The sequence below is a fragment of the Anarrhichthys ocellatus genome, unplaced genomic scaffold, assembly GCF_004355925.1.
Source record: "Anarrhichthys ocellatus isolate YVR2014 unplaced genomic scaffold, GSC_Weel_1.0 scaffold3, whole genome shotgun sequence".
In the NCBI taxonomy this organism is placed as follows: domain Eukaryota; kingdom Metazoa; phylum Chordata; class Actinopteri; order Perciformes; family Anarhichadidae; genus Anarrhichthys; species Anarrhichthys ocellatus.
Window position 1 is genome coordinate 957,901 of NW_022280033.1, and position 20,344 is coordinate 978,244.

The 20,344-nt window shown below is 40.8% G+C and overlaps 1 protein-coding gene across 1 annotated transcript in view; it reads right to left on the bottom strand.

Moving 5' to 3' along the window:
• cdh5 (cadherin 5) overlaps positions 1-18,063 on the bottom strand; it is a 33,242-nt gene extending 15,179 nt beyond the window's left edge. Inside the window, exons 1-11 of the mRNA XM_031876376.1 lie at positions 17,199-18,063; positions 7,943-8,164; positions 7,404-7,683; positions 6,079-6,201; positions 5,724-5,891; positions 5,396-5,580; positions 2,899-3,012; positions 2,561-2,703; positions 2,337-2,470; positions 719-828; positions 108-210 (exon numbers count right to left, since the gene is read on the bottom strand). Coding sequence (XP_031732236.1) covers positions 108-210; positions 719-828; positions 2,337-2,470; positions 2,561-2,703; positions 2,899-3,012; positions 5,396-5,580; positions 5,724-5,891; positions 6,079-6,201; positions 7,404-7,683; positions 7,943-8,164 — 1,582 coding nt within the window. The 5' untranslated portion in view covers positions 17,199-18,063. The remainder of the gene's footprint in view (positions 1-107; positions 211-718; positions 829-2,336; positions 2,471-2,560; positions 2,704-2,898; positions 3,013-5,395; positions 5,581-5,723; positions 5,892-6,078; positions 6,202-7,403; positions 7,684-7,942; positions 8,165-17,198) is intronic.
• Positions 18,064-20,344: the final 2,281 nt, after the last annotated feature.

Genomic DNA, 20,344 nt, shown 5'->3' on the forward strand with positions numbered 1-20,344 from the left:
CTCAAATGGAGTTCCCATTGTCGCATAGCAACAAGTGCCAAGGCCGGCTCTTCTTGAGAGCAAGAAATATAAAGGTAAATATATGCTCGGTGCACACAAAGACTTACTGCCATAGTCTTTGATGGAGAAGTTGGAGCTCTCACTGGCCAGGCTGAAACCGAAGGATGCCGGCTGGTCGTCTTTATCTGAGGCTCGCAAGGTTCCTATCACCTGAGGAAAAACAGAAACATTAATTCATCCTGTATACAAACTTGTTTATACCCAGTGCAGTCTAACTGTCTGCAGCACATATTGTTTGGGAAATTATCCCAGTTACTAAAATGCAATGCACATAGGGTTGACATATTACATTTGCCCATCTTTCAAAGGTTGTGACTGGACTTTCTTGGCCTTAGTACATGTTATTATACCACATAACCTTCAATAACTGTCTTTATACTGCATTTCTTGCTCTGACCGAATGCAAAAACGTTCACATTCAATGTATCTGTGCCTTGCAGAAACGTACAATGCCAACATTCTTTCCTGGCAACTGGACTGTAATACGTCTATTTTTCTGCCACCCTGGTCTTCGGGTTGTGACACAGATATTAGTGAACTTCCTGTTTTACAAAATACAACTGAAGGTCGGGTATTCATGAAGTCCAAACCCAATAAAGTTACTGTCAATATCTACTAAAATAAAGACAACCTGCTGTAAATACTGTGTTTTTCTCACCGTGTCCGTGAGGTCGTTCTCACATACGAAGATCTCATCCACAGTCAGTTCAGGCGTGTTGTCATTGATGTCCTGAACTATAATGTTGACTTTCACAAATGACTCCAAACCTGCAGAGGACAGACGGCAGCACGTGATTAGTTTTGTGTGCGACGATGTTAAAGATTAAAAACACACAATAAGTTGATGGCTGGAAAACCTATTTATTTATTCATGATTACTTTATTTATGATCGTTTGTTTTTCCCACTAAAAAGGATGTTCACTATAGAAAGTTGTGTGTCCCATCTTTGATGCAATATAAATATTTGTTTCTTAATAACTAAAAGTAAGGGAAAGTGATTTTAGTGCAATTTTTAAGAGTTTGAAGCACTTTTTTTATGATTATCTGACTACTTTTGTGAATTATTGTGGCCTGGATAATCACGTCATTACATTTTCATCATCATATCGTGTCTCACAATGTGCTGACGGTGGAAACAGACATATCTGTGAGCTGCCTGCAGGGTTTCTTTAGAGCAAACGTTTGCTGGAGGATGAAAAGAAACCCTTACATGTAACTCTCGTGATGTAACGTAATCTTATTTAATGCTGATGTGGTCCTCAATGTGGAGAGAAAATAAATCATCCGGTTAGAAGAGAGATTGAAGAACACAGGTGGGCCAACAGGAGAAACAATTACATTCCAAACAATCAATTCTTAATCTTTTTAAAAATATCACAAAGGTGGTCATAAGTAAAATCAATTACTACAAAGCATTTTTACAAATTCTCCATATTTTATCAACGTTTTTGTTTATTTAATGTCGTACTTTCTTACTGTTGTTGTCTTACACGGCTCACTTCCCACAGCTTGTTTGTCATCTACCTTAGCGGGCTGATGTGACAGTATGGAGCTGATCAGGTTTGTGTATCTCTGCCTTTGATAGAGCCGATTAAGGTCAAGTGCCTGAAAGGATTTCTATTCGTGATCTTTTTGTTTGGCAGTTGTTGTTTTTTGTCACATTAAAGCAGCTTTTACACTTATTTTACATCACTGACGCTTTCAGTGTTGGTCTTTTGATAAATGTGTGGGTCTCTTTCCTGCCTCTTGTTCAGAGATTTTAAAACTATCTTTAGTACAGCACATGTACTGTATATATCGAGGACCTTGTCAAGCTCAGGGGACCATTGTGTTCCTTAAACATCGTGACAAGCCTCTAAAATAGATCTCTAGATTTCATTCATTGCCGGTCTAAAAATATATAGTTTGGTTTTGGAGGCTGCAAGTGAACAAAGAGACCCACTAATGTGATTTTTTCCTGCTTTCTCGCTCCTTCCCGTGTGGGTCGACCAGGTGTTGATGCAATGTGTTAAATCTATAAAGAAAATCCCTGTTAATGCATTAGACTTCCATCCCTCGATAAATCCAGAGGAGCTGCTCAGTGAACAATGAGAGAACACGCTGTCTTTTATTGGCCTTTCTAACTCCTTCCCTGTTTGCACATTACCGTTGTTGGAGAAAACACATGGATTCGATTATTTATCTGAGGCTCTTTTGTTAAAAAGAAACAGGATTAATAAACTGAATTCCTGTGTGTGTGTGTGTGTGTGTGTGTGTGTGTGTGTGTGTGACGCACCACTTGGCTCCTCCTGCGCTTTAACTTGAAACATGTGTGTGGCCTCTAGCTCTCTGTCCAGCATCCTCAGGGTGGACAGCTGACCGGTGAACTGGTTGATACTGATAGGACAGTCCTTGTCTAAGATGGAGTATCTAACCAGAGAGAGCAAGAGATCAGGGTAACAGTTATACGCAGGATTAGTTGCATTATTTATTTTTTTATTGTTTTGCACAGCATCGTACCGAATGCTCTTGTTGGCTTTGTCAGGATCTCTGGCTGTGACGGTTCCTATGTTGCTCACAATACATTCCTCCACCACGGTGAATGTGTAGATGGGCAGCGAAAAGAGCGGTGCCTCGTCTACATCCAACACCTTGATGTTCACCTGTCAATTTCAAATGAATTCAGTTGAAAGACAGCTTGTTATTTCTGCACGTCTGGTCAAGATTAAAAGATTTAAATCGACTGGAATTGTTGGGATGAAAGTTTTTGTTCTTCGTCTCTTCAATGCATACTGTCACACATTGATAAAAAGCAGGGTGATGGCTTAGAGGCTACATACGTCCTGTTGGATATTTACCTGGGCTGTGGTGACAGCACTGCCCGTGTTGTCCGCAGGAAAACGCAGGTTTCTCAGGTTTTCTCGCACCTGGACGGTGAAAGTGTAGCTGCTCGTCGTCTCGTAGTCCAGAGCCTGAGAGTCCGAGAAAGAGTTAACCGGGAATTCAGTCCACAGCAAGTCAAGAATAAGTACTAATCAGATCAGAATTAGATTTCATTTTGAGCATATATTTGGAGCTCTTGTCATCCTTGTTTATATGGCCAAATAATGTTGTGTTGAGGAGTTGATGAGGGCCAAAGGGGCTACATATGCACACTGAGCAATGTTTTATTATTGTACTAATGCTGTCAATAGTTACAGTATTTAAAAGAGCAGTTCCACTGGACTTCTAAGATGATTATTTGTTTCCCAAAGGGTTCGAAACCGTCTCGGCTCATTTTTGTGTCTACATCTGATGCACCTGGAAATCCTAAATGACTCTGTTCTCTTATCAAAATGCAGTAAACCTTATCAATGTCATGTTTATGAGCCTTAACTTTAATGTCTCACTACTTCAGTAAACACTTAATATCCATAGAAGAAGTGACATTCCACATTTTGAATCCTCCTCAAAAGTGTATATTTCCATATATCTTGCTCATATTTTTAGACTGGGGACACAAGTGCATTTGCACTTCTCTTTTTTTGCTGCTCAAATGCACCACACATCGTCATCCCCAGTGCATTCACACCTGCGTCTGTTCACCAAAAACAGCTGTCGATTGCAGGTGTAAAAAGGCTCTAAATGTCACAACCTGGTTCAGCTCAAACTCTGGATTTAAGAAACACAGCATAGTGCCATATTTTCCCTCCATGTTAAACATGTTTTCATGCATGAAAACACCTTATTCCTTTCACTTCTTCAAAGTCTGCACGAACTGAGACTTGCACAGTGTTACGAATGCTCTTTCATGTCAACAGATATATGGCAGCAAGCTCTGCTTACCGTCACATTTCTGCTTATCGTTTCTTTGCCCTGTATAAGCAATAGCCTACTGTTCGGTTAAATGTTGTTTCTGGCGGACTTTTTCATCTGTGGATGGGACACCACAGGTAGGCAGGAATATTCTGTTAACTGGATTATTCATGGTAACAGGAATACTCAGTCGCAGGGTATCAAAGGCATGTGTAAACAGCTTAACAAGAATAAGACCTTAACCGCAGTGAGGACGATAGCTGGCTTACTCCCTGCACGAGTAAACACAGCCGGTGAGAAAGATGAGAGGGGCTACAGAGCTGAGGGGCGAGTCGAGCAGAGAGAAGATTGTGGTGCGATTCGATTCCAGGCCGTGCTATTACAGAGCTCAGTTCATTAGAATACATATTCAGCTCTCCCATGTCCCAAATACTTTATCTGAGGAGCACAATCCAGTGAAGTAAACCTGCTAGAATTCCTGCAGGCATAAGTAGCTCTCCTCACCAGGAGGAGGCCAGCACTGTTGGGTTTGAATTCTAGTGTTATTCGTCCAATGTCCTGCATTTGTTTAGGGAGTCTTGACCGAAAACCATTACCATTGAAACATTAGCATACTTGAAGTCATGGAAATCCTCTCAGGCCACTGTGGCCTTAATTCTTATGCTCAGCTCACGGATGCTGATAATGTTGGTGATACGGTCATGTAAATCTGTGTTTGTGCTCGTTTCCTACCATTCGGAATTAAAAGCAACACCTAAAAAGATGAAAATATAAAATGAACATTAAACCCACCGTTTTTGGGGGCTGGAAGTGTGAGTATGTAACACTACCTAAACCACTTTCATTTCATTTTAGATTAACCCCAAAAAATGTAGGGGACCTTCTACTTCTACAAGGGTTACTCCTACATGTTGCCAAAGGGTACATGGCTTTCAGAGAAAGTTTAAATATAACAAATTGCTAATGCTAATGTATAGTACATTTATTGTCTTGTCTTTAGTGAATCATAACATATTGGTTATGGATTTAATCTGTGGATGCTCTGGTTCATATTGAGACCAAACTTTTCTATGAATGTAAGTTTTTGAGCCATGACATTGGTCAACATGTGGCCTACAACAGACTAGGTGAGGCTATTGTTTAGCCTAGCCGTTTGCCGGGAATCCGTTTTGCTAGTCAATGAAATAGCTTTTTTTTAAAATTGTGAATCACCGCAAACACAAGAGGTCCTACGTACAGTCATATGTGAGCACAGAAAGTCAGGCTGATGGTTCCAGTAGTATGCGAGATTGGGTGCGGACAGATAAAGTTCATAAACACTTGCATGCACATGTCTCACAGAGAAAAACAATGAAGCCATCACATCTTTTAAAAAGGTGAAGAGCTACTGGAGTCTATCTAAGAGGGCTGTGGGAACCTGTGGGATCCAAATTAATCAGTATTTCCACAAAAAATTGACCCAAATTGACTCAAATTGACCCAAAGCAAGGAATGCTAAAAAATAAAAGTTTTTAGCCGTAAGATATCGTCTATTCATTTGTTGCCACATGCGCCTCCTACCTGTTTGAGCATGAGGTTGCCATCCTTGTTGGGGCTGCTGAGTTCGATGCTAAACACTTTGCTATTTTCATTTGGAATGATGAAGATGGGCTCTTTGTTCTGAATCTGATCCATGTCCTCCAACTCCAGAGTGCCTATCTTCTCATTCAGCTTGTGGTCCTCCGGAACTTGCAGTTCATACGTCTCTGCAGACAGAAAACAGACATCACTGTGAATATAGCTCCTCTAAATATGTTCATATAAATAACCCTGATCTTAAAATCAAGATCAAAGTGTTGTGTCCAGATGGACAACAGATTGGAACCTTTCCTTCTGAAATATTTCTTACTTCGGGTGAAAGAAGCAATGTTGTCATTGATGTCGGCGATGGTGATGGTGACAGAGGTGGTGGATGTGCTGCCAGAGGCCATTCCTCTCATGTCCTGAGCTTTAACCACCACTACAAATTGGCTCTTGGTTTCCCGGTCCAGAGTGTTTATCTTGCAGCTGATCACACCTGCAGAGAGACAGTGAGAGAGACAGACAGACGGAGAGGGTGTTATCTTTGAGGTCAGCTCTGACTCATATTCAAGTAAAAATAGTTTGTAACATCTACACCTCTGCCTCTATTAACTTGTTAAGGAAAAAGACAATGCCGCTGTAGGATGAAACAATCATGTCGGACGTCAGCGCAGCCAGCCTACCTGTGATGCTGTCGATTTCGAAGGCAGAAAGTTCTCCGTGTGGGGTCAGAGAGTACCTGAGCTCTCCGTTAGCAGTGGTGGGGTCATCCGCGTCGGTTGCCCTCACCTCAACTACTTTAGTTCCTGGATAAAGAACATGAATTGTTGAAAAATGTTATCAGCAATAAGGCATCATGCAGCTTTTCAAAAATGTCCAACCCAAATGTTCTTTGGTTGATTAACACAACATGATTATGTTCTAAGATTGTTTTATTTCAGTCACTAATGTGCCATTTTTTTCCCAGCAGGATGTGCTAATGATTGTGACAGGTGTTGACATTATTGTTTAATTATGTCCCCACACTTTTCACAGTTCAGTCTATTTTTAATTATTAAATTAAATCCCTGGATGTTAAATGTCAAATACTTGTGGCAATAAAAACTTTTTTCCAGTAAGAATTTGCTTCATTTATGGTGTGGGCACATGGTCTGCAATGAGTTTTCGAACAACCCAGTCACCAGAAAACAATAGTTGGCATTATTCTTTTTATATCAGCATAGTATCATCCTTCAAATGCACAATGTCACATGTATAACGTTGTGAAACAATCAACAGCACTACATGGTTAAGGTTAGAAGAAAAAAAATCAGGGTTTGTGTAACTAGCGTAATAAAATAACAAGCGGTCGTAGCGGACTCTCTTAGGTATTGTTACGCAACAAGTGTAAAGTCAGTGTCTCTTTTTTGGTGTCACTTGGGACACAAACAGTGACCTCCTGGGTGAAAGTCCTGTGTTTGCAGAAATGCACAGTGCAACGTGATTAATGTCGTGAAACAATTGGTTAGGTTTGTGTATAAATATCAACGTAACAATGTCAGATAACAACTGTAACTTGCGTGAATAAATAACAGTCCTCAGCGTAGCTCTCTTACATAAAGTGATGTAACGAGCATTAAATCAACATTGACTTGGTTTCACACGGGACACAAAAATCTGTCCCCTGGGTGAAAGTCCTGTGTTTGTTTGACCCATCCACCCTTGAGACGACTTTCACACTTGTAACTATACCACGTAACTTTCAATAACGGTTGCTAGAGCTACGACGTCACTTGATCTGACCGAATTCAAAAACGTCCACATTCAACGTATCCATGATTTGCAGAAATGCACAATGCCAACATTGTTCCCTGGCGACTGGGAAGGAACACACTCATGTTGTGGGCCTATAAAACTCATTTTAAATATGCAAGGTGATACAAATAAACCCAATTTGACAAAAACCTATTGAGCAACTGTTCAACCTGTTATCACCAGCTGATGATCTTTTTTGCCAGTAACTACTCACCTATCGTGGACCTCTCCGTAATTGATCCATTATATGATCCGGGAAAAACTGGGATGTTGTCGTTGAGATCCGTCACCTGGACAACAAACTCTCCAGAATCCTCTATCAACTTGTTGTTCCCATCATACATCCTGGCGGTTAAATGGTACGCGTTCTTCTCCTCTCGGTCCAAAGATCTGGTGACAAACAGGTCTCCTTTTTGATCCACAGTGAAGATGGTGTTTGCTCCTTCACCTTCGATTTTGAAGCTCTTCACCTCCACTTGCTGGCTCGACTTCAGCTACGAAAGGAAAAAGTGAGTTGAGTGTCTCTTAATTTTCCCCCAGCTGGAGTGACGACTCAAATCAACACCCTTCCAGCAAATTTCCTACAGATAAACTGAGTATTCTAGCAAAATCAATCAAATATTCATCAAAGAGCTGGTTAGCAACAAGTTATTGCCCTAGATTCTTGGCTACAGCATTAAGACGGAATGGTAATGACAAAAAATACTCAAGCAGATATGAAGTAGACCAGAAACACGAGGAGGATCTTCCTACCTGTCCTATCTTGTAGGCGGTGGGCGCAGGTTTCTCCTCTTCCACATAGAGAGAGTTCCAGATCCAATCTCTCTTCTGCCTGATCAGGACCGGATGGGACTCTTTCTTCACAATCTCAAAGTTGCCTTCCACCGCAGGAAGGCCAGAATCTCCCGCAACAGCGAGAGAGACGGACATAATGGCCATAAGCCCCATAGTCCACAGCTGGAGCCAAGCCATCATCTAGGACAGAAAGTGATAGGGAGGGATGAGGGAAAAGAGAAGAGAGCAGAGAGGGGTAAAAGAACGAATAAGGGTGACGGGAGGATGCAGAAAGGAATATGTGAGAGGAGAGAGGGAGCAAAAAAGAAGAGGGAGGAGATCACATTAAAACCACTTATCAGCTGTGGACAGACCCTTTCACTGTGCCAGGGTGAGACTCGGAGTGAAGGCCAAGGACTCGCGGTCCCCTTACAGGCCACCGCTGAGCTCGAGGTCTAGCTATCATTGAGGACCAGGGCTCTTAAACCTTTTCAGCCTGGGACCTAAATGAAACATTTAGCCCCCCATCATGGGAACTGGGCTGAGGCATATCACTAATGTGGTCGCATGGGGATCTATTAAACATAGGCCTGTGACCCATTTTAGGTTCTGACCCACTGGCGTAGCATGAAGGAGAGACAGAAACAGAAAGAGACAGACAGACAGAGACGGAGAGAGGAGCTGACATTAAAACCACTTAGGATGTCCATCTTTATCAGCCATTGGAAAGGCCATTTACCATGAAGGGACTGTTTGACATTTTGAATTTCTGATCGGTTTTTATTATGCTCCCCTTTAATACAGCACATCAAATTGCAGGATAAAAAGAGAGTTTGGGTGCAACACAGTGAATGCTTTATTGCCGATACCAGTTCTGGATTCAAATCTAGGATCATGAGAGAAGGAGGAGTCAGTTTTGCACATTCATTTATGCCAGACATCAGCAACAAGGACAAAGGTGTCAGCATAGTGGGCTTTGGCAAATCAAATGCAAGCTGTTGTTTGGCGAAAAAAAATGTGAATCTGGCTCAACTTTTGCTGTGATTTAATGCAACGTCATCTGGCAACGACATTGGCGAAAACAAAAAGTGCCAGCCTACAATCCTGGTAGATTACTTCATTAAATAAACAACGTAATTCTACTGTTTACCTTTGAATTTGTAGTAATGTAGTTTTAAAATCCTTTATGCAGTGTTTTGGCATCAGATAAGCCTTCAAATTCATGGCTTGTGTCTTCTTACCTTTTAAAAAGTTCACATCTACATCAACCCATGATTTCTTTTGAGGCTATTTTTGGTCTGAACGCCATGCAAAGAAATAAAGAGACAAGACTCTACAGCCACATTGGTGGTGCTGTGAGGTTATAAAAGAATCCAAAGAGATCAACCAAAGTATTTGACAAATTTCATTTTGCCCTTATGACGGCACTGGAGGGGATCACCAAAGTTCACAAAAACATGACTGTCTGCATTTAAAGTTTACGGCAATTCACTCATTAGAGACAAAGCAACCTGCTGTTGGCGTTGTAGGAAAAGTCAGGGGATCACCAAAGCCAATAGGATTCATCCTCTGGATAACATGTCATGACAATCCACCCAGTAATTGATAACAGAAGTTTCCTCATCTGGATTTTTTCCCCACAATCTTGGAAACCCTTTAATATTCTTGCATACATAGAATTGGGCAATGACATATGGTGCAAAGACTGGAGTAGCTAAAAAAACAAACATGCATCCACATAAAATGTCAGCAAGTCATTGCAGAAACATGAAGCCCAAAGACCAAAGAAAATAAGATTAATAGAACAAAAAAACTAAAAAAATAAATAAATATATTCATCATCATTTTATAAATTCAACCCGACAAGCCCGAGATTCGTCTGCTTCATATTGAAGTTTAAATTTGGTGAAATCACTTCTAAAATCTAAAGCAAACTTGCACCTCATCTGATTAATGGCTTTTGATTGATTACAAGTTAGCAAACGTTTCACTGCCTTGCATCACCAGCTCGTGCCTGCGGGCCATTTTAGCACAATTTAACCAAAATAAAAATGCATAAGGCATACAAAAATCAGCAGTCTAGTAAACTCAAGCTTTCCCTCTCATTCCTTCTCACTGCCTCTCCCACTCTTTTCTGCTACTTTGTCTCCCCCATGGTCCCTGCCTCCCCCCACTGGGCTCTATCTAATAAAGCAGAAATGCCAGGGAAGTAATCTTCAAAACATTTTAGTCTATATGTGCTCTGCACTCCAGTAGATATCTCAGAGCAGCCCTGCACCGTCCCCGTAGACAGATTAGTGCATCTTATTGTCTTCCAGCCATTAGCAGCAGGGAGGGAGTAAGAGAGATTATGATGAGGGGATTATACCGGCACAAAGTCTTCTCCCTCTAATGGCCTAATCTGGTATTCTGCTGACCTCCCCTGACCTCTTCACACGGCTCCCCCACAAATCAGCCCAAACAAAGACTCAACAGTGTTTTTGGTCTTTAGTTCACATCCCTTTGTTGGGGTTTTATTTTCCCTCTTGTGTTTTGTCTTTGTTTAGTTTCCTTTCAAGACTAAATTAATTAAACAGAAGAGCATCTTTTATTGCAATTTACTGTGGACCTCTGAATGGAAGTGTGAGTGTATGTGTAACGCCTGTAAATATCGACTGAATCTAAATTTATTGACAAAGTAGCCTTCTAATGTCTTAATCTCACTTGCTAATAACCTTCTCACGCCTCTTCTTCTTACTCAATAACTTCACTACGTTTTTCAAGACATACTTGTTCTGTACACTGAATTAACTTGACGAATTTATGCCATTTATCAGTTCGCACTGGGCTCCTAATACGTGGATGTGTGTCTCTGTCTCACCATCACATCTATCTTCTCTAATATACAACACTTCAGGAACCTAACACACTGGTGTTCAGTGTTTTGGTGCCTTAGGCAAACTCTCATTCAGCCGTATTGATGTGATATTCTGAGCCTCAGTAATGTGTCAAAGAAAGTATTGACTGGACAACTGTCGATGCTGAAGGGAACATCTAAACGGTGGATATGAGGAAAGGCCTGAATCCCTAGAAAGTGTCTTTCTATCATTTCAAAGCAGATATTTGTGTTAGTTATGACTCTGAGAATAAGGCGCACTTCTTATTTCACCACCAAAAAGAGTCTAAACCATCACCACAACAGGAAAATGAGGATGTAAGGAATGAGAGGGGCAATGCAAATAGGGTTCTCCTTTTATCTCTGATTAAACTTGTATCATATAGATAAAATATTAATTCTCACATAAATAAAACTGATGCATCATATTCTTGAAAAGGGCAAATTGGTTGGATGTTACAGTTAACTGTCGTTGGTCTCCCTGAATACTTCCTCCAACGGAAATATCTTTAAAGGTCATTTCTTCCTTTTATCACGCGCTGTGTCGGCCATGTATTTGAGCTCATTCAGCTGTTATATCTCCTTTTTATGTCATGTTTTTATTAGTTTAGTTCAGTGAAGTTAAACTCTCATGCTGCTTTTACTTTTGTCTATTTCTTTTCTAAAACGCTCTCTTGGTAACAGAGTGATTCTTTTACTTAACCTAAACACATTCACTTGGCTGCTGTTTGAGACCAAACATGTTTCCTGGCTGTGTCCGGCTTTGTCCTTCTCCTCACCACGCTAATCTCTTACTGTGCGTCACCACGTATATCCTTCCTCTCAACATGGTCTGGACAAACAAAGCTGCACATGTATGTTCTCACGCAGTGGTTTCCAGAAACATGAAGACAGGAGACCTGAAATGACTCTCAAGGAAAAGAAATTCAAACGAGCAGAATCTGCTATCCAGATGTTTAGACCAATAATGACTTTGTAAATAAGCCTTGTGGGCTGTGAAAAGATTGAGAGGCAAACTTTTTTAACATGTTTTCAGCAAACTAAGTTTTAAAATTAAAATGCAAGAATGCAAACTGGTTTCATGCATCAGTGCTGATTTGATCAGTACATTAAATTGACATTTTCATGGGTTGTCTGTCCCATGTTGTCCCAGTTGGATACCTCTTTGTTTTTAGTTGTGTGGCTTTTGTTGTTGTTGTTGTTGTTTGTAATCCAACTGGACGTACGACTGTATAAGTCCATATAACTCAACTATAAACTGTATGGATTTCCTTATTGCTACTGGACACTAAGAAATTGACATTGTGTCTACTGCTGCCTGCTCGTGAGCTTGTGGTTTCAACACGGGAAGTCGTGTACACAATATTCTTGGCTCATTAGTGAAAACAAAGCACAATGACAGAGGACATTTTGTTTTTCCTCAGACATATTCGAAAGTTACGAAGAAAAACTCTATACGACAATAATTATAATATTACTGTATATCTATATTTATAACATAAAATAATATAAAATATGAACTTTCATGGCCTCCCCTATTGCTGACAACATCAGCTAACATCGCTTTCAGAAAATGTTCGCGTTCATACCGACTCTTCAATAAACACGACTTCAACATCATGTGATACAATGTTAGGTTGCTATGATTACATTATTTTCATTGGATGGATATTAGATAATGTTTTAACTGTCTGGGGACATTATAGAAATATGTGTTTTGGTATTACGCAAAGAACAGTTGATATACAGTTTGACTCAGCTGGACTATCACATCAAACGTCTTACTCACACTTATAGAACAACATCCTACTACACACAATTGTTTCTGTGATGACAAATCCATTGGGGGCATTTTCCCTAAAAGGGCATTTTTTCAGTTACTCCTTCCCTTTTATCAGAAGCAGGAAGGGTAAACACAATGCCTTCTGGGAAATGCCGTGGGGTCTGTTAATGAGGGGTCATGATTAGTGAGTGGACACACCCTTCCTGGTATTCAGCTGCTGACGGCACGTCTCTCTTTTCGTCTTCTGTCTCATTTTCTCAATCGTTTCTTTCCTCTTAAATGTCTCCACTTCTCTTCGGTTGAGTCACTCAAAGTGAAAACTGAACTTGGTTTTTTTCCACACAATCTATTTCTGTTTCCTGTCTGTCATTCCACATTTTTTCTCTTTTCTCACCTTTTCCTCTTCACCTCTTTCTTTTTCGTCACTCACTCTGCCTCACCTTGAAAGCGGATTAACAACTTAGAAGATGGTGTGAAGGATAAACACACCAATTTAACACCTTTTTTTTTTAGTGGCAATTAAACTTTTTACTTTTAAAAATCCTTTACTGTGACTTGTAAAATCTTGAGGATGATCAAGAAGGGTCCCCGTAAAGTTTTGATTTTTGTTCAAACAGTTGTTACTACCTGTCATTTTTATTTATGCAACTCAACTGCAAGTGTCATGCATGCAAATCTTACTTCAGGATTATACAAAGTTATTTATGGCATCATGTATCAAAGGCATCTTTCAGAGGTATGAAGAATAAATAACACCCAGGAAATATCTGTAATTACATCTGTACATTGTCCGCAGGCAAAGGGAGTGTGTGCGTGAGTGTGACGGAGGAGCAGAAACAGACAGACGCTGAGATACAGTTGTCATTCTCCGGGATGTTTTGTGACTGGCAGACAGGTCTGACCTAGTTTCACTCAACCAAAGGCTAAAGCAACGAAACGAGTCAACAAGACTTCATAGTTCTGGCGGTCGCCGAAGGGGTCGTCGAAGTTCATCCACAGAAATACAACTCAGCTCTGTCTTCAAATCTTAAGGACAAGGGAGGTAATTATTTATTACATATAAATATTTATATATGACGTTTCAATATGAGTGGCGCGGTGGATCAGTGGTTCATATCATCATCTGACATCCCATCATCCGAATCCGCACCAGTAACAAAAGAACGACACCAAAATAATGAGAATTTGAGTGTAGATTCCAGACCTCTATTCAAACTAATGAAATAGGTCTGGTGTTTGAAAACAACCGAGTCAATCAGAGTTTTGTAGACGGAAATGAAGATTGGGGACCTCGTCTTCCCATGATAGAGCCAGAAAAATGACAACGAGCATGAATGTATTGATGTAAGTCGATTTACAGAAATAAAAACTCGTAAATGCAGATTTCTCTTTGATTGAAATAAAAGGGCTCCAAGTAAATAAGACGTCACATGATTGAATGGAGTAAAATGACCCCTCTGGCCTTTCACGTGATAAGATTGTATGTTTTTGTTTTTGGATTCGTCTAAAGCATGAATCTGTCAAGAGTTCAGAGGACTTTGTCCCGGGGCAAATTATCTATCTATCCTTTGGTTGCCATAACCAAATGAGGATGAACCTTTTCCAATTAGGACAATCTTCATGTGCCACTCTTGTATCAAAATATGAACGTTTTTAAAAAAAAAGATAACGACTGGCTGGATCGCCATGAAGTTTGTTCAGGCTACTTGTGGTCCCCAGAGGATGAACCCTGTTGACTTTGATGATCACATGACCTTTTTCTCTATCACCACCCTTACATGAAAGTGTGTACTTTGCACACGAGATAGCCTGCTGCATAATTGAACAGGTTGACATTTGCGAACTGCTCCCCAGAGGAGGAACCTGTACCTTCTACCTTAGTATGAAAACTATATAATCAGGACTAATTCTGGTGAGCACTTCAGCTTGTACGAGCACCAGAGGAGCAACAGTTTAAAAATCTCATTACATTCTTTAAAAATCTGTCTCAAAATGATGTCTTTGACATAGTTTGGCCTTCCTCAGTCTCCTTTTCCCACCTCAAAATCAGGAGTTTGTTTATTTTTGTATACAGACGGTTTTCCATTCATTTGGAATTTCGAGCAAACTTTTGAAATGTGAATTAGGTGTGTTTCCATAAACTGGTTTTAAAGCGCATAACCTCTGCTATACCGTAGCTTGGTCAGAAGTTGGCGCTGTAGGCTACGCATGACGCTAATCTGCCTGTGAACAGCGTAAGAGAAGAGGCTGTGAACTGAAAACAAAAAGGTCTCCTTGGGTTAGGGTATAGGGTTAGGGTTAGCCATCTACAAGAGATACATGGAGAGTGGTCTTCAGGAATTTGTTTCAAGTGGGAACATTTTTAATTGTTCTTTTTAATGTCAGCTAGTATTGGACATGTTTCATGCTTGAGACGAAGACAAGCATTAGAATATCTGAGAAACAGCAAATCAGTCATGTGAAATGAATGTTCGCTACGTCAGAATTTATTCGGCAAAGGTGTTTTAATTTACAATTTACTTTTGCAACTGAGTTTTTTGTTAATCAAATGTTGCTTTTGTTTTCACGCAGCTTTTCCAATGCATACATCAAAATGCACGTTTAAAACAAATGTGTGAACGGAAACACGGCTTATGTGGCACAGGAGGTGATTCCACAGCTTCAAATCTGTGATGGTTGACTGCTGAACAGTGTCTGTGTCTGTTGTTGAGATTAAAACATGTTCAATCACAAAGCAGCTTCTAACAATCTGTCTGCCAGCAAGTCACACCAGGAACCGCTCACACACACACACACACACACACACACACACACTGTGTCCTCACTGACACTGTCATGTCACAGACTTTATCATGCTCTGATTGGTGTTCAAGAGCCTTCTAGTTAATTCTATTTTCTTTCACAATCAGACGAATCAGATTTCATTACAGCGAGACTGTTATGAATGATGTGGGCCAGCTTTAAATCTGACAGTAATAACCAACAGCCATCTGAAAATAATTTAAAGCCTAGCGTGTTATCCACATTGGTTTTGGCTCAGCTGTCAGCCCCTGACTCTGCCGAAGGCAACATTTCCAACACGGCACATCCGAGTAGTGAAAATGTTGAAGCAGCTCAACGATGAGGGGATATGATTTTTCTTGTCCACACAACACATAGCGAATTGTCTTATAAATGATGTAAATATTGTTAAAGTAGTTACACGATTATTTCTCATTTGTTCAACCAGCACATCACAAAAAACGTTTAAAATATTTCCGATCAGGCCAGTTTGCAACATTTGAAAGCCTCACATTCTGACGCGGAGCTATGGACCAATCAGGGAAACGTTCAAGTACATTATAATTTAAATTCAAACATGTTCAAATACAAGGTGAAGTGTGGTATATTGTGTAAAGTGCAGAATACAGGTCAGTCACTGAAAATAAAACCCCAACTGGGTCTTTCAGTTGCAATCAGCGACTTCAGCTGCGCTAACATCGCCACAGCTGGACAGCCTGTCAACCACTCTGACATATATCTGAATGAATGGCTCTAATCATGAATCTTATGTGTGTGTGTGTGTGTGTGTGTGTGTGTGTGTGCGTGTGTGTGTGTGTGTGTATGTGTGAGGGTGAGGTCTCCCAGATGGCACCCAAAGGATTTTCACTGATAGTTCCCTCTCCAGGAATTAGACCACTGGGTTTAGTTGCATCAAAGGCTTTCGACATAACAACCAAATCAAATCACCTCTGTCACTCGGGACCATGGATCCAGATCCACAAAGAAAGCATCACTAAGGAGGAACTATTCTCACATACACAGGGGTGGACAGAAAAACAGAAACAGCTTGCCATGTTATAACCGCAGCACCAGAAATGATCTGAATACCCTCTCAAATGCTGAGATTTTTTATCATTTTGTCAACCCCTCTATGCACTAAACAGATTCTGCATGTACAGCAGGCAACTCTCCAGCTGACAAAATAACACCACTCGACCACTTTGCAAATATTAAATGGCGTCATCAATACTTTATAGCCGCACCAGCTTGACATCAAGTTGACAGAACTCTTCAAAATGAACGCCCGGTGGATATATTTTCTGTCTTTTAAAATGTGCTGCTCTGTCCTAGATCATCCGGTATCGTCTTAATGGTCGCAGCAGTCTGTCTCCAGGAATGACAGTCCAGCCCTCTGGGGGGGAAACAGAGCTCAATTACAGCATTCAAATCTCCACGGAGCTGTCCGAGATCATTGGCATGACATATGTCAACATCCTTGAAGGGGTAACAGCCATTATTTCAAGTTATTTCGGTACCTTCTTCGAGACAGTTTGACCGGTATTCATGAGCGTTTCACCCTGGAGTGACTGGGAAAGTATAGCCTGGAGTGTTTTTTCAAAGGGTCTGGGTTACATTTGCTGCTCTACACTGCTTTTTTTTTATCAAATTCAGACTCTCATTTGCTGAACTGGAAAGCTCTGGATGTATCTATCCGTATAATTGTTCAGCACCTATTTATCATACTTATGATCTACACACACATAACACACCTGCACAATCAGTGTTTCTCAAAATAGAAAAAAAAGGAAACTTACCACACAGACAGATGGTCCAAGCCAAGTAGAATCAGACCTTTATTTTGGTAAGCCCAAGCTCAAACTGAGGTTATACTTTATTAATGAGGCAGGTTGCAGTAGAGATTAGTGGCTGGTAGGTGGTCGAATGCTCAACAGGGAGTACGAGTCTTCCACGCTCTCTCCTTTCTGTGCGGTGCAGGTTTTTTTTCTGATGTTGAAAGAGAGCAGCAGGTGTTGTTGAACAGGCAGGGATTTCTCTCTCCGCTTGGTTTCTCACCAGGTTTCTGTACAAAATCCTCTTCGAGATAAAAACAAGATAAGTCTGTGATGATGAAGTATGGGTTGATTCCTCTTGAATGAGAATGAATCCCAGAGTTCCAAAGACAAAGCTCCAGAGTTAACTCAGGAGGTAATCGCTGAGATATCACTCTGCTTCTGTTCGTTTTTCTCTCAAAGTTTTGTGCTAAAAAAATGTGTTTATAGCCCAGGTTGTTGAGGTTTTTCCTCTAACAGGTTCTGGGGCTCTTTGGCTCTTTTTTTCCTCTGGTCGCCTCTGATGTGGTTTTCTCATCCAGTGTTGAACCACAGCTGTCCAAACCGCAGTCCCCTCTCGTACAGGTCACTGCCCACTTCCTCTCCCTGTCTTTGTGGTCAGTTTCCGCTGGTGCACCCTGCTACTGCTCCTTTTCCTGTCCTGGAAGGGGGGGGGGGGGGGGGGAGAGAGAGAGAGATATGGAGGTATGGAGAGGTATGGGGATTGGTGGAAAGACAGAAAAAAAGGAAAGAGGCAGAGAAGCTGAGAAGCTGAGAGAGGGAGCGCATATGTCAGAACAGCTCAAAGACGCTCGGAGAGGCAGAGAAAGCAGCCGGCTCATGTTCATGAAGCAGATGGAGTGAGTGTGAGGGAGTAGAAGGGAGGGAGGGTGATGGAGAGGAAGGTGAGAGAGGCGTTACTTTTCAGTCCTCCTCGGAGAGAGGGAGAGACGGAGAGTGGGGAGGTGGGGGGCTGGAGGAGGGGGGGAGATTTATTATTCATGTGTTTGAGATAAGGATTAAGTTAAACAGGTTATTGGGGATAATCCTTAGAGATTTCCCCATATGAGGCTAGTAAATATTTCAGAGGGCTGAGAGTGTGTGTGTGCGTATGAGAGTGTATCTGACAGAGAGATCTTGTCGCCACACACACACACACACTTCATCCTTCTCACCCCCCTTCTCTTCTCTTCAGGGGGAGTTGTTCATCAGTAATTTGGCGAATTGGACAGGAAAGCCGGCGTGTGTGTTTTTACATGAAACCTCTCCTGTGGCAACAGCAGTCCTGTCTTTCTTTTTCACTTCCATCCCTCTCTCCTTCTCTCCCTCTCTCCCTCTCTCCCTCTCTCTCTCTTTCTCCTCTCTCTCTCTCTGTTTGCTCGCTCTCGTGTTATTTGCAGTTTGAGCTCCACTCTACATAGAATATTTTCATCACATCTGGGAGCAGCATGCCGATCATCAACATGACAAAAATCAACATTTACTTTGAATCCTCCTCCCTTATTGCAGCAGTTGTGGATGTCTAGTATCTCTCAATAATTTCCACAAGCTGAAGGACAAAAAGGTTGTTTTGTCGCTGACGTTCAAAACTGTAACAAATGTCCTTTTACCTTTTTCTGATCAGCCACCTTTGTAGTGAAGGAACAGCTTAGGCCACCAAAACTACTTGATTGAAGGTAAGCTGTGGAGGTTTTGACCACTATTGGTGGTTTAGAGCAGCGTTTTGCGAGTTGTTTCCAGTTTTGTGCATTTACAAATGGACAACCCATTCTCACGCCCAGCTCTTAAAATAAAACAGCTTGCTCACTGGCCCTTTGCTTCAAACTATGATGCTCTAAATTCCCCTCCATCATTAATTTTGGATGAGTCAGGGCATCGTATCCTCACGCAGCAGTTTGTAGGAAATCTTGTGAAAAGTTATTCCTCATTTTTATGCGTTTTCTAACTAAGGTCCAGCAACAATGTCAATTTCCGCTCGTTAAATGCAAACAGTCTTTTAAAATAGACTTCTGTCTTTACAGGAAACAACTTGGTTGATTTAGGCAACAAAACTACTTAGTAAGGTTTCAGAAAAGATCTTCGTTTGTGTTATGTAACTACGGAAGTGCCGAATACTAAAGTATGCAAGTTACATGAAAAATAAATCACAGTTTACTTCTCGATGTTCTCAAGAAACGTACAGTTGCCGCTTGTTACATGCATGCAGTGTCTTTTAAAAATAAACTTACAACGTAGGTTTATGCAACTAAACTACTTTTATGCAACTGAACTACTTGGTTATGTTTAGGAATAGATCGTGGTTTGAGTTAAAATTAGGACTTCCTAAATAAAACTACTTAGGTCAATTAAGTAGTTAAGTTAAGTAGCTAACGTACGGATGTTAATCTTAATGTTTTTATTGTTGTGAATTCAAACAAAACGTATTGGTGAGGTTTAGGAAAATAATGTGGTCTGTTAAAAGAAGTATGTTTGTTAAGTAAACTAAGTAAGATACATAAGTTACATTATGTAGTCAGCTATCACATATACAGATGTTAGTTTCACAGTGGTGTAGATTGAAAGCCCAGTGTGTCTCATACGGAGGGTGAAGGGTGCTTCATTGCGATGCTATCAAAAGTTGAAAGAAACCAACGTCTCTGATCCATTATTCAAACCAGTCTTCTTGGATTTTTATTTCATTGTCTTATGTTACCTGAAGCAAAACACGGCCGCTGTATCTTCTGAACAACGATAAGAGGTCTTCGTGTTATTTCTGCCTTCACATTTAAGAGACATTCGCTTGCCTTCGCAGCCGCTCTCTCTGTTAGGTTGTATTATTAAAAAATAACATTTTTACTACCCACATTTCTTGTTCTTGCTTCCCCGGTGAACTACGCTTTTTTCTAAGTGTCATCTGTTTGGGTTTTTTGACAAAGAACTAATATCTAACTTCAGGGAAAAACTCTCTGTCAGAAAGTGTGTGTGCAAATGTGTGTGTCAGTTCAGACAGATAAGGGACAGACTAGTGAATGTGATGACAGCTACACACCAGAGAGAAAGAAAAGCCTAAAGGAAAGCGTCTGAAAATGTTTTTTGTGTTTTTATCTATCACCCAACATTATTCTAATCAACTTAGTACACCATAATGAATT